Source organism: Syngnathoides biaculeatus, chromosome 15, assembly GCF_019802595.1.
Source record: "Syngnathoides biaculeatus isolate LvHL_M chromosome 15, ASM1980259v1, whole genome shotgun sequence".
Taxonomy (NCBI): domain Eukaryota; kingdom Metazoa; phylum Chordata; class Actinopteri; order Syngnathiformes; family Syngnathidae; genus Syngnathoides; species Syngnathoides biaculeatus.
The window spans coordinates 21538020-21561963 of NC_084654.1; the positions used below are offsets into that span (position 1 = coordinate 21538020).

A 23944-nucleotide genomic window follows, 5' to 3' on the forward strand; every position below is an offset into this window, starting at 1 on the left:
ATTGAAGGAATTTTTAACAGTAGGATCCCCACTTGTAGTCGCGCTCCCAAAACTTGACGGGCCGGACGTAAGATGTGATGAAGATGGCGCTGCCCAGGAAGGGGTTGAGGGGGGTAGAGAAGATGGCTGATACCAGGGCCTGGACAAAGAGCATAGCTGAGTCTGTGGCAAGCAAGGAAGTCAAGGACAATCCTGGAAATTGTTTATAAACTAGAAAAAAGGACAGTCATACATAACTATGACCTCAATGAAATGAGCTGGGTAAACATTTTCCAAAAGGACCATTTATAGCTCAGACCTGTGACTCGAGAGCATGACCAGAGCCATAAAATATACATTTATATATAGATACACATATGTAAAGATGGTGTGGAAAGGATACGAGGCACAGCGAAGGGCTGAGCAAAGGCGTGGAAAGCCGAGCCCCACGTGATCTGCCAGGGCGCGATGTAGGTGTAGACGAAGTGCAGCTTGTACAACAGCTCCCACAACTGTGAACCAAAATAGCATCAAGCCACCCGTAAAAATAATGAACTTATGAACCATGTGGGGGAAAAAAAAAACAAAAAACTGAAAAGATTTATTTTGTAGGTCAACAAAGTAAGGCAGTGCTTCCTGTTTTTACACTTAAATAAAATTCAATGCGAACTTCTCAGCCTCCAGTTCTGTTGTGGTGTAAATTCATGTTCTCGAGTTTTAAAAATGGTACGAAATGTTTTTGGTGTTATTAAATGACAAAATAGGGATAGAACTTGTGGAACCTTGTGAGTGTGTTTGGGCATGGTGACATTGTTGACATCCAGCACTCATCATAAGTGAGTTCTTTTCGTGAGGAGAGTGTAGTTAGTGTGCTCCCTAGTTCCAAATCTGTTGCCAATGGTCAACTGTTTGACAAAAATTAACCCAAAACTGTTACTGTACCCAAAACAGCATGTTCCAGACTGCAAAGACGCAGCAGTCATGTCACTCTCTCCCTGCTCTATGTAAGATAAACAATAGATACAACCATTGTCAGACGGGCAACGTGCAGGTATAGGAGGCGCGTCTTTTGGAACTGGATCTAGTAATATTGTTTATCTATGACTCAGAGATACATCAGTCCTATTCTCTGCCTCCATTGCACTAAAGCACCAGTGATACGTGTGACGCGTTACGTCTCAGAACATTCCAGAATTCCTCATCACAAAAGAGCTGCATCATAATAACGCAAAAAAGTACGAAAGGACAATAAAGACAATAAAGAACAAAAATAAACACACGCTAACACCAGTAATTAACAATAGCCAATTCCAAAATTAACACTTTCTCTACGGCATTTTAAGTGACAAATTGTGCGTCCAGTCCGACTCTCCGTTTGATCTAAAATCCATTATAGCGGAGTCCGTTTCATTGTTAGCGATTTTTTAAATGAATCTTTTTTTTTAAAAAAAAAAATATTTAAGATTTACCTCATTACTTCCTATTCAGAACAATACAAAAAAATAAATAAAAATTTATATATATATATATATATATATATATATATATATATATATATATATATAATTTTTTTTTTTTTTGCCACTATGGCATCCTGCAGGGCAGGCGGACCATGCAGTGCATCATGGGAGTGCGGGAACGATGCGTTAAAATTGCCCTGATCGCTAAACTAATATTTGTTCCGTCATCCTTCCCCCTCTTGGTCCTGATAGGCCAACTGGTGACAATTTGATTCACTTTTAACACGTTCTTTAACTACAAATGGGAGTGAACGCACCTTGCTGAAGACGATGGACATGAGGAAGAGGTCCAGCAGCAGCGTCTCCGACATGTGCCGATAGTCGAATGTGAAGAAGAGCACGGTGAAGAGGACGGTGATGTACTGGTAAGTGGGGCTGCTGTAGCACGAGCGCAGCAGCTTGAGACCCGCCACAGTGATCATCAGTGCGCCCACCCTGAAGAAGGGAAAGGTCGGCCAAAACGAAATAAACGTCCGCTCGAATCAAAACGAATGCGGCCGTTTGTCTCACTCGGTGTCCAGTCGTTTGGGGCTGGCGAGCTCCCTGGCGCTACCGCTCAGCTCGTTGAGGATGACGAGCGGGTAGAGGATGTTCCTTTCCACGAAGAGCAGCCACACGTGGAGCTTTTCGAACCACATCACGTGAGCCGCGTCTGACGCCGGAGACAATGAGAAATTGTATTACACTCTGACTCAATTTTTTTCCATTTTCCATTCATTTTTCATTCTCCTCGCTATGAAGTATGTACAAAAATATTATAAGTTGTAGAGGTTGTAACTCCCATTATAGTGAAAACAGTTCTGAAATTCTCTCGTTTATTTCAATATCACAAAACCTGCATTTTGATATCCACTGTATGAAGAAATGAAGATGATCATGTCTCAATTTACACGCAAATGTCTGCGTGTGCTTTGACTTATTCTATTGTATTCAGATTTAGATTTCAGAAAACTATTCAATCCAGCGAGGAAATATGAATTTGAACGGCAACAGGTGGATATACAGGTTCATTGTACATTGTGGCACCTTGAGGATGAGGATTTAACGGTTTTGCCCATCACGTTATGTCACTGCCGGCATAAATGGATGACCACAGCAGCCACATTTGTAGTAAATAAATAATTATGCGAACAATTAAATAAATCTGGATAATTACACTACTAAGTGCCCCAGCACAGTGATTGGAAATCTTTGTCCTAGACCACGTGTCAAACTCATTTTTGTCGCCAGCCACATTGTACTTGCGATTTCCCTCAGAGGGCCGTTATGACTGTGAATCCATGAAAATCTTTCACCTCATGACATTCACAGATGAAATTTATGAACTAGTTTTGAATCAGAAATCAACCGTCATGGGCTTTTCAACTATTGTTCATGTTTGGTAACACAAAAATGCTTGCAATATCTCAACTTTATCATTTCGGATACGACAATTAGAAATTTTGTTACAAATTATCAGGAAGTTGATATACATGATTTGCCTTTGCGGGCCACATAAAATCAGGCGGCGGGCCGGATCTGGCCCCCGGGCCTCGAGTTTCCTAGACAAATGGGCAACGCTAAATTGTGATGCTTTTCTGGGGCTCAGAATGGTGACAAAATTTGACAATTTGATCACGTTAACTCTTGTTCTTCCCAAAAAACGGATTGCCTTGTTGGGGGTCCAAACATGACCAAAGACTGAATACGGAGTGTGTATGTATCGTGGTGAAAACTGTATTTAATAGCCACTTTGGGGGCATTTCGTAGCTAGCGGTCATTGTCGTGCACTCACCCCTGACTTCAAACTGGTAATACTCCTTAGTCTTGAGGAGCGGGTGCGAGAAACAGTACCAGGGAAGCTGCTTGCGCAACTGGGGTAGCAGGTAGTGCGTGAGCAGCCCCACCGTCCCCAGCAGTCCATACAGCACGTAGCTCAAGAACGGCTGTGGTGTGCACAAAAAGAGATGACGCCGACGTTAACACACACACACACACACACACACACACACGAAAGGAGTCCAGAAACGTCGTACGAACAGCGAGTGCACGTACCTGAAGGGCGATAAAGACGGTGCTGACGTGTATGGCGAAGTAGAGCACGGCGATGACCACGCAGACAATCAAGTCGGACTGTAGACGCTCGTTCTGCAAATAAAAACAGGTTATTCATTACAATCCTTAATAAGCAACAATATGTCAAAGCTAGTCAAGAAACGCTCTATCCCCCACAAAAAAAGAGCATGCGTTCAAGTATCCATTTATAACACTTTAATAATGACATGTAATGATTTCCTAACATAAATATTACCCATTTTTAAGCGTTTCCTAGAACACACCCCACATAAGAGTGTACTGAAACATAAACATGGTTTTGAACAACATTCAGGAAAGGCCACACACACATCAGAATCTACCCAAACATAAACACATTTGTGCACAGCGTCCACACAAGTGTGCTGAAACATAAACTCACACGCACAACAATGTGCTGCGATCGTTTTAGTATGTACGAGTTACTTTTTTACACTCTGTCCGCTTCATGCACCACATACATGGATCTGCACATTAACTAACAAGTTGATGTAAGCATCGTGGTCATGAAGTGAGGGAAAATTGTTGTTTTTCTGGGGGGTAACATAGCAACATGCCGTCCCAAGTCGGGGATAACGGTTGCTAATGTGCATGGCGGGGGCCACCTCCTAATTTCTCATCAGAGGCATTTTGATGAAACACACGTTCAAAGTCACAAATACTCAAGTGTACTACGGCGACCCCAAGAAGACACAAATAAGACCTGGACCAGCATCTAACTATCCATCCATTTTCTTTGCCGCTTATCCTCGCCTATCCCGGCTGTCAACGGGCAGGGGGCGGAGTACGTCCTGAACTGGTTGCCAGCCAATCGCAGGGCACATCGAGAGAAACAGCCGCACCCACAACCACACCTCGGGGCAATTTAGAGTGTCCAATTATTGTTGCATGTTTTTGGGATGTGTGAGGAAACCGGAGTGCCCAGTATTATGAATAAAATTTTACTAATTTATGAATGAATAAAGTATCATACATATAAATTCTAAAATAAATATAGGGTCACCACAAGGCAGGTTTTTTTTCATGGTTCATGAGCGTAAATTCCGCAATAAGATTGGATGCATCCAGCATCCGCAACTTACCACGGAGGCCCTCAGCTTCTCCGGCAGGGGGTCCTGAACTTCCGACAAGGGCTCCTCCGGGATGCAGTCTCTCAGGTTGGGCAAGATCTTCGACTGGATCAGCGACCTGGAAGATGACGTGAGCACATTACCGCGCTCGGGGATCGGACGGCGAGTATTGCTGCTGTTGGTACATTCAAAGGACTAATATTGGGAGACGAGTATTACGTGTACAAGAGATTGAATCTAAGGGAGGCCACGTAGTCCATAGAGTAATATAGAATCGCAGAACTTTTAGGGGAACTAACCCTTCATCATTTGCTGAAAACCTCATCTTTGCACTTCTTCCGGCCTCTTTCAGAAAAGCCCAAAGCCCTTTCTAATAGAAAAGCACTTCTTTGGCTCCATCTTGTGGCATCTTGGTGCCAAGGAACTATGTGAGGCGAGAGAGCTGCAATCTTGATGGGCCAAATCCCTGCCTAACAGGAAAGTCGTGAAAGTTGCTCGGGAGTTGGGAAATTATCACATTTAAATTCACTTCCTCTCCCAATATTTCCGTCCTCCGTGTGTACAAAGTAACTACGGTCACACAAGCGCTCACATGAGTACAGACGGGTCGCTGCTTTGCCGACTCAGGTGGTAAGACACGGCCACCAACAGGCCGCAGAAAACAGAGAAGAGAACGGGGATGTGATGAGGCTCCCAGGTCTCCTGAAAGAGTGCGAATGTCATTCCCGTTCGCAGACGGGATTACCACCCAAACAACAGCGCGAATGTTTTGCGTGTATTCGCTGACCTTCAGGGCGCCGTAGCAGAAGCCGTAGAGCAGAGCGACTGTGAGGACGCTGCGGAGGACGCTGTAAAGCGATGACAGCAGGCTGGTGGACGCTGCAGGGAGAAAACTTGTTCATTTACTAAACTGCAGATGGGGTGGAGGGGGGCATATATTATAATGAACTTCAAATAAATGACATTGACAGGAAAACTGAATTAAAAAAAAAAAAAAAGACTACAATGGTGAAATTTTTACCTGGAACACAAACATGGAAACACATAATTGTGAAGCAAAAAAAAAAAAATGTCCAAAGGGTTGCTCCGCTCAAAATTGCGCAGCTTCCCCATATCTATCGGAATACTAATCAGCGATAAAGATATAAGATGCACAGTAAAGCCTCAGTTCCCGAACGTCCCCATTTTTGAACAAATCGGTTATCGATTTAGATTTACTCTACTACAAAAGTGTACATTTTAAGCAAAAAATAAATAAATTTCTTAAATTATTTTATTATATAAAGTATTTAAACGATACATGTATTTCTACTATGCAGTTTATTATCAGGAAATGCTAAAAAAAAGTGCTTTATAAAGCCAATTTTTTTAGGCTTGGAACGCATTATTTCTTTTTCCATTCATTGTAATGGGAAACATCATTTCGGTTTTCGAACAAATCACTTCAACCGTTTTCTGGAACGGATCGTGGTCGAGCACTGAGTCATCACTGTATACACAATATACCAATATACTAATATAATATACACGACATAAGATCATATTAATGTACAGCAAGTCGCCACACTTTAAAATCACCCAGGAGATTGTTTACGTGCTCCAACAGGCGCTGCTGTTTTGGTTTGCAACAGAGTTAATTGCATTCCTCATAAACGGAAACACTTGGGTTGTCTGTACACCGATTGAAGGGTCGCCAATTGAAATCCCTTCCTGTCGAAGTGCCCTAGAGCAAAACGCTAAACCCTGAATTGCCTGCAAGTCGGCATTTTAAATAAATAAAAGCCGGGAAAATGTCGGCTTGGGACGGCCAGTGTGAAAGAAGCTACGGAGTAGTCGGTGATCATTATTGCTTTTTGACGACAAAAAGTTTACAGTTAGGTTCGTCGCTCACCGTTGCCCCCAAAGACGTGGATGTCCAGCTGCTCAAAGAGGTACATGACGAACGTGTTGACCTGTGGCAGCAGGCCCATGAAGAAGATGATGGGGAAACACAGAGTGAACACTGCAAAATACAAAATACAAATACTCAGAGGTGGGGAGTAACTCTACTCTATTATACTCCACAACGTTGTCTCTTCATACAGACAGAAAAAAAAAGGTAATGTCACATCATTAACGTGTATCATAAATCACTCGTCTCTAAGTCTGAATTATTGCTATTACAACAACTTTATCGTTCCGGCGGAATTAAATAAAATCCCAACATGATCGACACTGTTACACCTCACAACTCCAATCGTGAGTCAGCCACTCCGGCTTCTCACCAACCGCACCCCCACAATACCTGAGGCGCAGCGCATAGACTAGTGACTATATTTATAGTGGATATTATATGCTGCATAGCTCTTATTGTACAATATTTCTGTATGTATTATATGGTTCTCAAGACTCTCAGACCGGGCAGCACAAAATCCATTGAATTGAAGGAGAAAAAAAAAAAAAAAAGTCCAACTTTTTTTTTTTTAAAGATTTTATTTAATGTCGTTACTGTAGGTTTTTTGAATAAAATGATAATGTGCTGCTTATTAAAAATCACATTAAAAATATTTTCAGAAGGCTATTCATTTCAATGGGCAAAGATGATTTGAGATGTTTTTTCACTTGTCGAGAAGCTGAAAGACTTCCAGAAAGAGTTGAAGTTTAAAAAACACATTAATTTAAGACCAATTGTTGGGGCTACTTGAACCATAACCATTACTAACACTACAGCTGTCATTAACTACCACCGTTTTTTTTAAAGATTCTATTTAGTGTCGTTACTGTCGGTAATTATGAATAAAATTATAATGTGCTACTTTTCTTATTGAAAAACATTACATTTTGGGAAGGCTAGAACGGATTCATGGACTTTCAATTCATTTCAATGGGCAAAGATGATTCGAGATGTTTTCTCACTTGTCGAGAAGCTGAAAGATTTCCAGAAAGAGCTGAAGTTTAAAAAATACATTAATTTAAGATCATTTGTTGGGGCTACTAGAACCATAACCATTACAACCACTACAGCTGTCATTAATTACCACAGTTTTTTTTTATGATTCTATTTAATGTCATTACTGTAGGTAATTATGAGTAAAATTAAGGTTTTTTTTTAATATTGTCATTTTTATTGTTTTTATCCTGTTTTAAATGTTTTTTATCTCTTTGTTTTCAAATGCATTTAATCATGTAAGGGCCATTGAGTTACCTCGTGTATGAAATGCGCTATACAAATAAATTTGCTTTGCTTTGCTTTAAAATTATAAATGTGCTACTTTTCTTATTGAAAAACACATTACATTTTGGGAAGGCTACAACGGATTCATGGACTTTCAATTCATTTCAATGGGCAAAGATGATTTGAGATGCTTTTTTCACTTGTCGAGAAGCTCAAAGACTTCCAGAAAGAGCTGAAGTTTAAAAAACACATTAATTTAAGACCATTTGTTGGGGCTACTCGAACCATAACGATTACTACCACTACAGCTGTCATTAGTTACCACTGTCGCCATGGGCCAAGTTGACCCTCACCTATGACGAGGTCCCTGGCTGAGGCAAGGATGAGGGAGCTGGTGAGCGCGACACCGTACATGGTGAAGCGGGAGGAAGTGGTCCTCAGGCTGCTGTAGTGCAGCAGCCAGATGAGTCCGCAGCACAGGCAGAAGTACACCGGCCGGCTGTAGGCGATAATGCGATTGTGGCCCTGCAGGTGGCGACAGAGAGAGTACAGTCATGGAAGGCGAGAGGCCGGTTGCCCACAGATAAACACAATCGAGACTTGATTGAAAAAGCATCTACATTTTTTTTTCATTACATCATCTTATTTTATGTACTATTATCTACTATATTTGACCAACTAGAGCTTCCATCATTAAGATCTTTAAACAGCCTCTTTCAATTTCAATCACCATTTGGCATTTCACCAACGTTTTTTTTTTCTTTTTTTTTTATTTTCAAACAGGAATGAATTTCTCACCAAATTTCAAAAGTCAGAAATGAATCAAACAGTAAAACTCGCTAATCAATAAATTGAGATCCCAAGAAACCAAGGGCTTCATTTTTTTCTACAGTTTTATTTTACGCGAAAACTTGATGCATTACTTCTTTTTACTATTAAAAATATCTTTTGGGTTTAAAGGCTTATCTTGAAACTATTGCAAAAAATGTAAAAGGTTTGTCATAACAAACTCCAGTGTCGAACTTGCATTTGTTAGCGTGCCCCCCAAAATAATTTGTTTACTAATACATAAAATGTGTTTGAAGTGCTGTAAACGTGAAAAAGACCGCGAACAATACAGTACTGAATTGTTGAGATATAGGTTAAGATTCTTTTTCACCTAACACATGTTTCTTATTTTGTGTGCAGAGCTAAAAAGTATCCTTCTGCCCTTCAGAGGTTTGGATGTCTACGTTCCATCCTCCAATATATACACACACCAAGAGCCCCAATTTCATAAAGTGGGTCATTAGGCGGAAATGCCACTTCCTCGTTCATAACGCACACAGATCTGCCAGTAACGTGGAGTTGGCTTTCAAAGTATGCCCGCAATTTAAAATACCACCTCTTCCCTGAAGTCTAATGTGTATGGCGACAATGTCTCTGCCCCCCCCCCCCTTGCATAACAAGTCAGCAGTGAACCACACAGGACCCGCCACCCCCCCGAGGCCAGCAAGACAGCGGCTAGCATACATGGCGAACGTCAGTCAGCATTGACAGAGGGTTTCGTCAGCCACTTGAATCCCGGGCGGGGAGGGGGTTGGGGGCCTTTCGGCTGCGGTCGCCGAAGTATGCCACTCGGCGAGCGCAGGCCCACGGCACTGCACGCGCCACGGATGATTTACTCCGTCTCTCCGTGACACGTCGCGGCGGACGAAATCGGCCCGGTGAATGTCAACAGAAACAAAAGGGGCTAAAACAATGACTCAATTCGTCACCATTTTGATGCGTGTTTTCACGTACTTTGCGATGTTGACTTTAAATAAAAGAGCCATTCAACTGGGGGCTACTTTCTGCAATTTTCATATAAGATGAAGATGCATGGACACCTTATTATTTACACAGTACTGCCATAATTCTCGGCCGACTGAGTGCACCTGGTTAGAAGCCTCAGCGAGTACATTTGTAAAGGAAATACCATTTGGTACGTACATACGCCACAGCTGTGTAAAAGCCGTAAGTGCCCACATTGAAACAAGAATTCAAACACGAGATATTTACAAAGAAAGATGGTACACTGAAAGAGTTGAATGCTAAATCTAGTGCTAACGCTAGCGCCGCGCTAACGCTAGTCCTCACAGGCCCGGTTAAAATAACAGTTTCCAGTAAACATCACTGAGACACATCAGTAAAACAGCAGCAACACACTAGCCCAGCGCTAACACAAGCGAGGCGCTAACAAGGGTGGTAAAAATCAATTCCTCTGCAGGTCTCATTCTTATCTTTTCCGCTCGAGTGCACCCTTGCGTCCGTCAGAAAAAAAATGCACAAATTATCCGCATCACGGCACGAAAGGGTGTGTAAAAAGTTGCGGCTTGTAGGCCGGAAATTACGGTATGTTATTTTTGACTGAATTCTAGCGTGAAGTACTGCACCTTTATGGGAAGCTGCTGTGCTCTGTGGTGTTTGTGTATATTTACGTCAATACATTCATTATACAAGGTGAGTGTAACCCAGTGAAACATAACAGCCCGTCCCTTCTCTCTTTGCTCCAATAGTTTCCGAAAATTGTGTCAGATCTGTTATGAAAAGCCCAGTCGTGTCTGTGTATGCGCTCTAAACTCCGCGTAAGCTATTTAAAGCCACAGCGCCCGCGGCCAAGCGGGAGCGACATTAATAAAAGACGCGCCCGCTGATGCAAGCGGAGACTAAATGGGGTTGCTTTAAAAGAACCAACATGAGAAAAGTCATGAATAATGAAACTGTATTTCATGTGTCTTAAAGTAAACGTTAAGTAAATGTTTGTGTAATTGAAATGAGTTCCCAGGTGTCATAATACTGGAAACTCAGCGTTTTTTTAGGGCAGTACTGTCAAAAAGCCTACCCCGCCTCTACTGGGCCGAATAATTACAAGGACTTAATCTACTATGTGTACCAGAACCAGACCCAGCCCCAGCCGCTGCAGTTTCTAATCAACAATATGGAGCGACGCCGCCCCGCCCCACTCCAAGAACAATTCATGATAATAATTAAACATGTTTCTCACTCCAACACGCGTTACGTTTACTCTAAATAAAACGTTAAACAATTTGCTGTGAAAACGCGGAGGAACGTTGGAGTAGAACCGAGCTAAGATATTGGCTGCTGCAGTCAAGATGTGGTTGAGTTGTAAAATCCTAAAAGTCACTTACATGACGCGGGGAGGAGGAGTCCGGTTGAACGCTCTGTCAGTGAAACAGAAGGAAAGAGTGAAGTCACCGGAAAGCGAAAACAAGTCTTTAGAAGCTTAACTTCTCCACCTTGAGCAATGAATACTGGCAGCTGGCGATGACGAGGCAGAATTGAAAGACCCAGATGTCGGTGAAGAAGCCGTGCACCAGCAGCACCGAGCCCAAGAAGGCCACGAGGACGGCCAGCGCCACGGCCAGCACGTTCTCCAGAACCTCTCGGTTCCTGGGACAAAAGCAACGAAAACATTCAGAAATGGTTACGGGGGGGGGGGGGTCAATGTTTGTATAATGGCTCGGACTGATTCTTTTTCTACTAACTACTAGTACTGGAATCATGTCAAGGTACAACATTGTCGCGTGACCACGTGACAAGAGTGCCGTCATTTCCGGCCTACAAGCTGCGACTTTTTTTTTTTTCCCCACACGCTTTCAGCCCCGCAGTTTATGCGGCGATGCTGCTAATTTGTGCTTTTTTTCTAACGGCCGCAAGGGGGCACTCATGCAGAAAAGGTAAGAATGAGACCGGTGGAATATATGTGCCGAGGAAGTGACTTCTACCGGCCCGTTAGCGCTGCGCTAGCGCTGTGCTAGTATGTTGCTGCTGTGTTACTGGCGTGTCTCAGTGATATTTACCGGAAAGTTTTATTTTAACTGGCCCTGTTAGAGTTAGCCCGGTGTTAGCGTTAGTGGTACCGCGGCGTTAGCGTTAAACACTTTCTGTGTACCGTCTCTGTAAATATCTCGCGTTTGAATGTGGCCACTTGCGGCTTTTACACAGCTGCGGCGTGTGTGTGCACCAAGTGGTATTTCCTTTACAAATGTACTCGGTGAGGCTTATAACCAGGTGCGCTCTGTAGGCCGGGAATTACGGTAATCCGGAACAAATCCAGTACGATCCAGTACATTACAGAGTCTACTGTAACAAATTATACACAGCAACCACACGCCAGTCTACTAAGATGTAAACATAGACATGCAAAACATTGTGGAGTGACTGCACATCAGTCTAATGGAACAGAACCATGGACGTGCTAACTTTGCGGTCATTAAAAGTTAACTGCACTGTTATTGTTCAACTTTTCTGGTATCTCTTGGAGTCTGAATTCACGACTCCAGCATTCTCATTTAGAGACGTCGTCTGTTATAGACAGAGACCACAAATTGCCAGTTTATTGAGGGAAACTGGTCTTCTAGAACACGAGTGTCAAACTCATTTCTGGCACGGGCCACATTGTAGCTACGATTTCCGCCAGAGGGCCGTGATGACTGTGAACCCATGAAAATTTTTCGCCTCATGATATTTACAGATGAAATTTATGAACTAGTTTTAAATCATAAATCAAGTGCAATGGGTTTTTCAACCATTGTTCATATTTGATAGCACAAAAATGCTTGCAATATTGCAACTTTATCATTTATGATATGACAATTTGAAATTTTGTTCCAGATCATCACAAAAATCATGGAAGTTGATATATATGATTTGCCTTCACGGGCCAGATCTGGCCCCCGACCCTTGAGATTGACACCTGTGTTCGAGAACATCAACACGGATGCGGACACCAACGTGGAAGGACCACGCAGAATCAGGCTCCTGGGTCGCGATGCCGGTGCGACTTACCGATCAAACAATGCCAGCAGGGTGAGGCGGTCGAAGTGCAGGCCCACCCAAAGGTACGGCATGAGCCACAGGCGGTAGTACTGCTTGGCCTTGCCCACGGCGGCGGCGGACGCCGGGTCGTCGGGCCCCAGCGACACAGTATGCAGCTCCGGGCTCAGGTCGGCGTCCTGCTGCTCCAGCAGCTCCGGGTCCATGGTGAGCAGACGGTTCAGGCGGATCTGGGTGAAAGAGAGCTGCCTCGCCGTTAAGAGTAATACACAAAATGGAAAATGAAAAAGTACACCGGAGCGCACAATGTCTTGCAACATCCTACTCACCAGGTCATGAGGGTAGAAGCGAACTGAGGTAGAACTGGAGAGGTGGGAGTCGGTGTCCCTGCACCACACAATAAACACGTTTACTGGAAGAGGAGGCGCTCGCTGTATTCGATTAGCATTCCGTCGACGGTCGCCTAAAACACACGACTGAACCATTCGGAGTTCCCCCAAATGGAACAAACTGTCCGTGATAAGGGACGAGTACTCCATCTGCCTTGAGCTCTAAATACATACAGTACACAACCCTGTGTACCTCAACCTTGCGTTGGCGGACGCCACGACTTGCAATCCGGTTGGCGAATTTGTTTTTTGGTGGTACGCCAAGCTTGTAATTTAAAAAAAAAAAAAAAAAACATAGCGTGATGGTCATGGAACTCTCATGCTACTGATGTTTATATCGCGTCATAACTCCAATTATTCAAAGTTTAACTGTTGTGTTTGTCTTCTTTTTTAGTTTCCTACAAAGAAGGCTGTTCCTGCTACACTGTTATAAAATGAGAAGATTTAAGCAGTTCTACATTATTGCTACTGATAATTTGTGCACTCTGCATTGTTTCCTAAAAAGGATTTAAACATCCATTTTATTTGCCAATTTTTCCATTTATGGGACCATTTAACAGCGAGGCATTTTTGTACATTTTATGTTTTATTTAATATGCTGCAGGTTTACACAAGGCTGCTGTGTTAAGACCAGTGAGTACGTAAAAGTTTGAGTGTACGACGCTCACCAAATGTTGTTCGAGGCTCGTCTGGTGGCAGGCTCAAAGTTGACCAGGGACATGTCGCAGCCGGCAGCCTCGTACAAGGAGGGCGTGAGTTTGCCTTGAAAGGAAACAACAAGTTAAAAAAAACAAAAAACATGTACACTTATGTACCCTCGTAATCAATTAATTTATCAGGGGTTGAATAACAATCGTAAAGTAGAGCTGCGTGTGTTTTGGAATGTTGCGAAACGTGAGGGCCACGATTTTTTTTGTCAAGGCTACCAGGGCCTCACATGGAACAGCGATTTTCTGGGTTGAGCTTTCTCTTACGGCAACTTTTCGCCATCGCCATTTTCTCTCCCTGATGACTTTCATGAAGAGGCCACCACACGTAAACAAACACATTTAAATTAATCTAGGGCAGGGGTCGGGAACCTCTTTTGGTGGCTGCATACGGCTCGCGGAGCCCTCATAACGACACACTGTACATGTGATTTCTTTCGTGCAGAGAAGGTTTGTCCTAGTGGAGTTGCCGTAGTTTGGTGTTGGAGGCAACCATTGGAGCCTAGGCAAATGTTTGGCCTAGTGGGATTGCCGTAGTTTTTACGTGGCAGTCGAAGTCCGCAGATGCTAAAGGTCCAACGCCGATGGTGTCGGAACAACTAATTATGGAAACGCTTTTGACAAAGGTTGTTCAAAAAGAATTAAATAAAAAAAAAAAAAAAAGAGCAGTCCCGAAGTTTTCAACAAGAATGGTTCTGCTGCTGTGTCTAAATTCATAAATGGGGAGTATGGCAAAGCATTCGTCCTCGATGTAGCCAATAAACATTTTGCCAACGTCGCATAAAAACAAGATAATCAAACGGATAAAAGACACGCCTTTGTCGGCAAGGACCGTTCACCGTCGTACCAGCATGATGGGAAATCAAAACGAATTACGTTTGCGATGAACGGACGGAAGTCTCAACACCTGAGTGAAGCTTAATCTGACGATGGTTGAACTCCAAAGCCATCAGCAAAACCGTGCCGCACTACCTGTCGCATTAATGGGAAGAAGTACTTTCGTCATTATTGGTGAGCAACAGTTTAACAATGTTATTTAAAATAATTCAGATACTTATTGCACTCTAAAAGTGTTGGTCTTACTTAAATGCAAAAATACACTTGTAGTTAGTTTGGAAAATACTGTATGGCCCTTTTGAAATTACATTTTTAAATATTTGGCGTTTATCAGGCGAAAAGGTTCCCGACTGCTCTTGGGGGGGCCACTTCAAATATGGGCACTGGCAACGTTTCCGCTACCATGGTTAAAATTAAAAATAACAACAACAACAAAAAACTAAAATGAACTGAGGGGCCATTCCAAGTGCGGACCGTCAGTTGTCAATCCCTGACTTGGGGAGTTATGCGATTGCGCAGGGAATGTTTGCAGCTGAGCTACGGTAAGTTGTCGTTAATTGGAGTGACCCAAAAACAAGCTTTAAAAATGATCCCTGCAAAGAGATTTTGCATCGATCGGTTTTTGTCACCCATCAAATTAATTTTGAATAATTGCTGGAGCCCTGGAACGTAATTCTCTGCGATAAAAGGGTTTTTTCTCTGCTCCCCTCCAAACATAGAGAATCAGGTCAAAACATGCGACATGCGGCGGAGGCTTCCTACCGAGGTCGTCCTGCAAGCTGCTGCCGCCGACCGTCGACGCCTTGTCCTGAGAGCCCTCCAGGTGCCCGCTTCCGTTCCTGGCCAGCAGGGAGGCGCTGGCGCTGAGCACCGTCACCTGGGAGGCGGCGCGAGACGGCTGAGTGGATTTGCCCTGGCAGGCGGGAGACTGCGAGGCCTGGCTGAGGGCCTCCTGGAGACTGTGGGAGATGAGTGGGGGAGCAACGTCAGAAGACACGGAAACAGGAAAGGGAAACGCAACGCAATACAGAAATTTACAATTTCACGATTATGAGTAATTCTGGCTAACTTTTGGTTGCATTTATTGGTCAGTCAAATACACTTCGTATCAGGTTCTACTAGGCTTACATGTTTTAGCTGTTGCCTGGTCTTAAAAGTTAAGAACGGGTTTGAATTACTGGTTTTTCTAATACGGTCCGACATATGTTGCCGTTATTGGCCGGTCGAACACTTACATACAGGTTCAAGCTAACCTTCCATGGGGGCGCTTAGTGAGCGGGTTTTTGTTTTGGTTTATTGGAAACACGCACTTGGAAAAAGAACTGTTTGCGCCTTAAATACATTTTTCAATTCGCCATGCTCTCCAAATCACTGGAGGAGTAACTCCATGCGATACAGCGGCACCGGCAAAATCATGGGCACTTCTGCAGAAATTGATTAGTCAGGCCTGGCAAAGTTGAAAGGACTCCATTCTTAGTCGGCCACCCAAAATATGTAATTAAAAAGATGACGTGGGATGCAACAGCAGGGGGAAAGTTTGAAAGGGATCACATGCCGAGCAAAAACATAAAAAGAACACACGATGATTTGTGCGACGCGCACGGCAGATTGCGGTCTGGCGCTCAGGACGCCGTTACCTGAGGGGAGAGCCAATGAGGGAAGACGGCGGCGTGGGGTTGCTGCCCGCGTTGTGTCGCCGCCGCACCGCCTGCCGGCGGAATGTGCTCCGCTCGCGGCGGAACACCACCGTCTCCTCGCTGCCCGGGGCTGTAATGGTGAGGGATGTGATAGAAAGCGGAACATTATTTTTTCCCCACAGACAATTGCAAGCGCTTCGTTTCGAACAAGGCTGAGACTAAAAAGTCCCACATATGGCGATCACATCCTATTTCAGGAATTGCGCAAATCACTCATAAAAAATAATAATTAAAAAAAAAAATTAAAATGGCTGCAGTGTCAAATACCTCCCCTCCCCCAAATAAAGATTTTTCACAAATTTTGTACCATCAACCCAAACTGTAACCTAACACCAAAATCACCTGAGTCCTTATGAAAAACAAGAATAGTCAATTCACCATATGCATATTAATATTAAGTAATTGCTTGAACAGCTACACAAAGGTAAAGAAAAAACGTTTTTTTAAGCGAACACATCTTTTTTTTTTATATATATCATAACAATATGTTGCAAATGGCTTGGACAATTATGCCAGTATGTAAAAAGGCTAAAAAATGTTTTTTTTTTTTTTGTTTTTTTTTTAATCAAGTGGGGAAAAAAGGTTTAAGAAATATTTTTGGAGGTGAAAAAAATGTCCTTCGTACAGGGGGTTTTATAAAATGTTTTTTTTTCCTTTTTTTTTTCAACAATATTTTCTCAAGAAAAATATATTTTTCTTATAGAAAAGCTTTTGAGATTTTTTTTTGTGGAAATAAGTTATTTTTCACCCCCCCTAGCCAACACAAAAAAAATTTCACCAATGTGTTTTGTTCAAAAAATTTTTTTAGGTGTACCTAAATTTTCCCAGGAATTCTTTAAAAAATAATGTTTCATTTAAATATATTCACACACATTCATTCATTCCTCAAAATATAACAACCCCTCGAGCGCCTGCAAATACATTCAAAAAAATTTTATAGGAAATTTTTCCACAGATAAAATATTACCCATCTATAAAAATGTTTTATAAGGGATAATCTAATAAAAGGGAAAAATGTTATGAGTAATATTTTTTTCCATAACTAATAAAAAAAAAAAACATGTACGAAACAGCCAAAAAGCATTGTGACGCATTACATGATGTTAAAATGGAAGGAAACATTACATGTTTGGTTCAGTGACTCCATTTTAGTTCACCCCAAATATGTATATTCTTCCATATCAACTCCTCAAACATGCCTTTATAGATCTTGGTTTGTCCTCAATGGAAAGAAAAGGACATTTTCCAAAATGTTCCCCGAAAGTCAAAAGCACACCAAGATAAGCTTTGAAAAGTCCGGTGGAGTCAACCTGTGCCTCTCTGATTGATAATTAACAGCATTAAAACCCAAAAGCAACAACCAAGTAAGTTATGTATTTGCCTGCAGTTCCAAAGAATGTGGGGGGAAGGGGTTAGACCATTACACCATGTGTGCGCACGCCACAAATAAGAGTTCAGCTGTTTGTCTAAAATCAACACTAAGCATGTGCTGCGGCGTCCTAACCCTACACGGGGGAACGCCACCCTCGTGGAAACTCACTATGACAACATCGCCGACGGGCCAATTGTAAATCAAGCGTTGCACCACGCCACAAAATACAAAGTTCCTAATGAGTTGATTCATAATAAATTAAAAAAAAAAAAAAAAAAAAAAACAGCCCAGTTAATTAAGAGTCATCTCGAGGGCAAATATAGTGATCCCTCGGTTCTCGTCCACAATTCGTTCCAGAAAACGGTTCGAAAAGTGAATTGTTCGAAAACCGAATCGATGTCTCCCATTACAATGAATGGAAAAAGAAATAATGTGTTCCAGGCCTAAAAAATTGGGCCTTTTAAAGCCTATTTTTTTTAGCTTTTCCACATAATAAACTGCATAGTAGAAATACATGTATTGTTCAAATACTTTTTATAATAAAATCATTTAAGAAATGTATTTATGTTTTGCTTAAAATTTTATTCTTTAGTACGCTAGGCTGGGAGTGCATTGCCGTATCTGTAGCGACTCGGCCCACAGCCTTGTAAGCCTTTTTTTTAAATTAACAAAAGTGCAGAATAACTTTAAACAAACATTAATGAGGGGGGAAAAAAAGTATTTCTTCGGAGGCATGATTGGGGGTTAATACGAGATGAGAAGAAAAACAACAGTCACTACCGGGACACGTCTGTGTACAGAGGCTGCATTATACAGAATAACAAAAGATTGCGCCGCGCGCGTTATGTCATTTCTGAGTTTTTTTCGGTGGGTATTCAAAGAGACAATAACAAAACGCGTTGTGGGTTGGTCAACTGCTTGCGCCCTGTGCATTATGTTATTTCTGGTTTTTTTTTCAGCGGCGTGGAAATTCACAACAAAGCGTGCCGTGGGTCAGCTGGTCTGGCCGCGCGCAGTATGTTATTTCCGGGTTTTGTTGGGGGCGTTCGAGTACCGATTTTCGTTCAAAAACAGAAGCAAAAACATCTTGAAATTTTTGTTCGAAAACCGATTTGTTCGTAAACAGAGACATTGAAAAACTGAGGCTTTTCTGGACAACCCCCCCCCCCAAAAAAAAAAAAAAAAACTTGCAAAAAACATTCCCCCACCCTCAGAAAAAAATAATTGATTTGCCTGTTCGAAAAATACACATTTTAGGGGGGGAAAAAAGGGTCACCAATATTTCTGGGTTAAAAAAATGGCTTTTCCCCACTTTTCACTGAAAAAAGTATTTTCCTGAAGCAAAAACTGGACCAGATTATTTTTTTAAATTGTACTCTCTAAAAACAAACCAAAAAAAGACCATTTTGAGGGGAAAAAAAAAATCTCAAAAAAGATTTTACCTTTCTAAAGTGGAAAAAAAAAAATCACAATTTATTTGTTATTTTTCATAGAACTCCTTCCCTACCCATAAAAAAAAAATATTAGCACTGACTTAAGTCAACGGTATCAGTGTGCCATCATTTTATATTGTGATTAAAAAAAAATGTTTACACAGCACTTTTGAAATGTAAACTGATCAAGTACGGCCACGTCAGCATTCTCCGCGGTCTCACTACGTACCCCGCATGCAAGAAGCGGTGGCATCCTGAGTCTCCGTAAACACGGCCTGGTTGGGCAAGCTGTTCCTGGAGCGCGTCACCGACTCCAGCTGAGAGGCGCGACCCAGCAGAGAGGCGACGTCCAGTACCTCCCCTTCTTTGGCTTCCAGGTCCGATTTGGAGGTGGTGAGAGGCCGGGGCCGGGCGGGAGCGCTGAGGCGTGCGGGGTCGTTAAGGCAGGCGGCGGTGCCGCTGTCCAAGCTCAACACCCGGGCGTGCGTCTTGGCGCTGCCCGTGCTGGGGGTCCGTCGGGAGCTGCGGCGCCTCCCCCCTGCCCGTGCTCCCGCCTCTAACACTGCAGAGGAGGCCACTTTGGCTGCGGTGTGCTTGGCTTTGAGGGCCCGGCAGAGCCCCTCGGGTGAGTGGCAGGAGCGCGAAGTCGCACTGGAGGAACTGTCTGTGCTCAGGTGGCGGGCGGAGGGGAGGCTGGAGGTGCAGCTGAGCTCGCTGTGGTCGCTGGACTCCTCCTCTCCGCCGGCCCCGGTGAACACGGCGCTGCAAGGCTTGGCCATGCCCCGCTTCGACATGTAGTCCCGGTGGCGGCTGGCATCGAAACTACTCGCCCGTTTCTTGCTCGTCCGCCGCCGCCCGCTGCGGCCGGCAGACAAGGAACAAGTCCTCTCTACAAGTCCTCTCTTGCTTGACTGAACACGGTCGGTCGCGACCACTTCGACCGAGCCAGCGGCACCGGTCCTGGTGCCTGGCTCTTCCGAACTCCTGCTCCCCTGGGTGACATCGGCGGGTGCCGAGGACACGGCAGTTCCCGGCTGGTTAGCCGTCAGCTCGTTAGCGTGCGGGTTTTGATTGGCCTCCCTAGAGGGAAGGCCGCTAGCGCCGCGAGAGCAAGTCCTGGTGTCGCTGTGGGCGGCCGCCGCATCCCCCCGATCCTGCATCCGCTCGTCCCCCGCAAGCGACAGCAGGCTCTCCACGTGCGTGGAGCTCGTCTGCTCGCTGTGGAAGCTGCTGATGGTGCTGTTCGTGTCGCGGTCGGTGCCGCTGCAGTAGCTCTCGGTGGAACCGCTGCTGCGTGTGCTCAGGCTCCGCAGGCTCTCCGCGCTGCGCTCACCCCGCCGGGATTTGCCCCCGACGTTGGGGCCCTTCCCGCTGCTGCCCGCATCCGCCTGATACAAACCTGAGCCGCCCTCTCCGGCTTCCCTGGAGACGGAGCGGGATACCCTCTGGAGGTTTTTGTGCCTGTAACATTCAAGCCCTGAGGTGGAGGCCACCGCTTGGTCCTGCTGGTAAAGCCGCCCGTCCGCCCCCCGCTGCGGCCGGGCGGCCTCCAGCTCGCACACGGGATCCAGGCCGCCCCTCCTGGTCGGCGGATACAGCGCAAAATCCGGCAGGCCGGGGTCGGGGAACGCGGACCCTGCTGAGCTGGAGGTCCGAGGCAGCCCGCGTGAACGGGACTCCTTCCTGAAGGTCTGCGACTGAGAGGACGCGTGAGGGGCGGCCTCCTCGTGCGACAGGCTACAGTGGTACGCGGCGGAACTGCAGAGCTCGGCGGGTTCCCGGGAGAGCTCGGACGGACACAAGGACGTGGAGGGCTGCATGGACCCAAAGGAGTCGTTGGGAACCAGGCAGTACATCTTTGTGTCTGAGAGCAGATCTAAAACCAAAAGGATCACGATTATAGGGACTGAAGAGAGACCACTATTAGGATGCAAACCTAAAAAAAAAAAACATTAGATCGCCCTTAAAAAGGAACTTGCGAGCGCACCATGATCGTGGCTGCAGCTCTCCACCAGAGTCAAGCTGATGTCGTCTGACGTCTTTCCCGCATCTGCAAAGAAAGGAGGGAAGCAATGAGGAGACGACAGCGCCGATCAATTATTAAATACGGGCGGCGAGGGGGCAGTTGTTGCCCTTCCTGTTTAACTGCCACCGTCTTTTGTTTCCCTCCGCCGCCGACCTTGAGGTGACCTCTCAGTAACAGATAGGCCCGAGCACCCTTCCCAGAAACACGACCCCCCTCGTCTCCAATGAGGCGACGCTAATTCCGGAACGTCCCCCCCCCACGTGTACTTCCCGAAAGCCTTTTAAGAAAAATCTTCTTTTAAAATCAGCATTTCTCAACAACAGCGCACGCTTTTCCCACCGTGGCGAGCACAGAGGATGAAAAGCTCTTCAGCTCAAGAGTACAATGGAGCCACTGGGAAACTGCAGCTTTATTACCTCCGCTAAGCACACAAGTGAAACTCGGGAAGTTGTGCTGGGGTAGATATTTGTCGGCCGACGATGTGGTACACAATTCCCAACAATCATTGTCGAGGGGTGGCGTCAGGATCCACAAAAGTTTGGTGAAGTGGTGATTTTTCTTTGCACTGCTAGTGATGCAGCACACTTGTGGTCAACCACCAAAACTTGAAGATGGAAAACTGGGGGAAGAAGATTACCATATGCGGCAGATTACGTCTATCGTGATTTCCGCCCTATAAACGGCGACTTTTTTTCCCACACGCTTTCAACCCTGCGGCTTATGCGGCTAATTTTTGCGTTTTTTTTCTAACGGCGGCAGGGGGGGCAATCGAGCGGAAAAGGTAAGAGTGAGACCTGTGGAATATATGTGCCGAGGAAGTGACTTTTACCGGTAAGTTTTTTTTGTTTGTTTGTTTTTTTGCCGGCCTTGCGAGCACTGTCCTGGCGTTAGCGCTGTGCTAGCATGTTGCTGCTGTGTTACTGCCACGTCTCAGTGATTTTTACCGGTATGTTTTTTTTTTAAGTGGCCCTGCTAGTGCCACGCTAGCGTTAACACTGCGCTAGCGTGTTTCTGCCACGTCTCAGTTATTCAGGTATGCTTTTATTTTAACCATTACTGCCACTGACAGGACAGGAGTGGAACAGCATCAACCGGCACATTGGCTTCAATCCGGTATACGCACAATCTACAACACCCAATTCGCAATGTCTATTACTTCCACCGACAGGACTGGAGTAGAACCATATTGGACAGCCTGTCGGGATTTTTTTTTCCCTGATTGTCTTGCCTTGGCTAAGGTCTGGACTCTACCCTCAACACCGCAGAGTTCGCGTTAACTTTCTGTGGAACAAGCGCCTTGTCTAGCACGCCTCATCTTGTGACTGCGACGCTGAGTCAGACAGACGCTTTGGCCGAGTGTGACTCGGTACGTGGGGGGAGCGTAGGGGGGGCTTGGGAGGGGTTTGGGCACCACTACACGTACCTTTGGTTCCCGTCGTTCTCCCGAGCGTGGACGCTGTCTGGAACGGGAACGCAAAGGATGATAAATTAGAAGACGTGCTCACACAGAGTCAACTAACAACACACGTGATCTTAATGAAGTGGAACATCCGCTCTTGTGCCGACGGAAGCGCACTTCTAAACTTTAAACCAGCTGACATGGTGGCCAAGTTCAGATGAGAATACTTTGAATGTAGTGTACTTACAGGTATAATTGTCCCCTGAACAAACATGCCACAATTTGTCTATTAAATCAATTTTACCCATTGAAATTAATGAAAATGCCGTTAATCTGTTCTAGACCCTGATAAAATTGACAGAACGTTTTGCTGATATATTTAAATAAACTAATAATAATAATAATAATATGTGAGTACTTAAGTAAAAGTACAGATCCTTGTGTACAAAATTAAAAAAAAATATATGATTCTCCTTTTAAGTAAAAAAAGTAGACTCAGAAATGTACTTGAACACAAGAAGTTTTGCAAAACCTGTATTGAAACAATTGGTACAATGGTGGTGGTGCGGGGGGGAGTAGGGGTAATAACTTGGTACAATGTGTGTTGGGGGGCAAGGGGGGGCATAATCGTTCATAATAACATTCCCCCACTGCGATCAATGAATTACCTGCTGCTCCATCCCAATGTAGGAGTTGCGCGAGCTGCAGTCCACCGGCGGCGTCTCTTGCCTTATAAAGTCGGCCATCTCGATCCCCCCTCCGGGGTCCCTGCGCACACACTTGTGTCAAGCATTGCCGTGGCGTGTCATTCATCTCGATAATGCCGGCGCCATTCATTCCCCATCCGTTCAATCACTGAACCTGATTGAATGAACGGCGGAGAGATTACGCAACTAAAAAAAAAACCAATTTGTTTCTCACAGCCTCGACGAGCAAAATAAGGAACAGCGAAGAGAGTTCAAGTGATGTAAAGTAGCGGCGGCGGCAAGATTTAGCCCAGATGTGCTTTTTCAACCAGACTCCAATGACCAAAAAACAAACAGCCTGCCAAGGTTTGTTCATAAATCATTTCTAAGCTCCGGAGATGTTTCGTAACCGGGGGTCAAGCGGCGAAGATAAACATCCCGGGAAACGGCCACATAGAGACCGCGGCGGCAACAACAACACCGCCGCCGCCGCCGCCACCTTGAGCGCACGACGTCGGCTCGGTTTGTCAAAACAACCTGGGCTCCAGATGTGCGCGCAAACAACAGCTGGGCACGGCGGATGCGCTTTCTTTTTTGGACTGCCGTGAGAGGGGTCGAGCTGAGGACCGCCACTCGGGAATGTCGATATGAATCACTTGGTCTGGTTGAGGGCAGTAAAATCCTGCAACCTCATTGGCTTTTATTCCTTCTGCCAGAGCCTTTAGACTTGGTAAAAATTAAACATTAACATTAAATACAATATATGTATATCGAAAATACACAC

The 23944-nt window shown here is 44.6% G+C and overlaps 1 protein-coding gene across 3 annotated transcripts in view; it reads right to left on the reverse strand.

The window, feature by feature from the left end:
• The window catches only part of pcnx1 (pecanex 1), a 42842-nt gene that overhangs the window by 13191 nt on the left and 5707 nt on the right, over positions 1–23944 (reverse strand). For 2 of the 3 annotated variants that reach the window (XM_061842965.1, XM_061842968.1), the window contains 22 exons: positions 23143–23242; positions 22499–22535; positions 21037–21099; positions 19279–20925; positions 16185–16314; positions 15310–15506; positions 13672–13765; positions 12944–13001; positions 12627–12859; positions 11075–11228; positions 10967–10999; positions 8150–8321; positions 6534–6644; positions 5430–5521; positions 5235–5344; positions 4655–4760; positions 3534–3626; positions 3274–3424; positions 2010–2151; positions 1757–1934; positions 383–491; positions 33–162 (listed from right to left, as the gene is read on the reverse strand). In XM_061842965.1, the coding sequence (XP_061698949.1) occupies positions 33–162; positions 383–491; positions 1757–1934; positions 2010–2151; positions 3274–3424; positions 3534–3626; positions 4655–4760; positions 5235–5344; positions 5430–5521; positions 6534–6644; positions 8150–8321; positions 10967–10999; positions 11075–11228; positions 12627–12859; positions 12944–13001; positions 13672–13765; positions 15310–15506; positions 16185–16314; positions 19279–20925; positions 21037–21099; positions 22499–22535; positions 23143–23242 (4140 nt within the window). The remainder of the gene's footprint in view (positions 1–32; positions 163–382; positions 492–1756; positions 1935–2009; positions 2152–3273; positions 3425–3533; positions 3627–4654; positions 4761–5234; positions 5345–5429; positions 5522–6533; positions 6645–8149; positions 8322–10966; positions 11000–11074; positions 11229–12626; positions 12860–12943; positions 13002–13671; positions 13766–15309; positions 15507–16184; positions 16315–19278; positions 20926–21036; positions 21100–22498; positions 22536–23142; positions 23243–23944) is intronic. The other variant, XM_061842966.1, reaches the window with a different exon arrangement.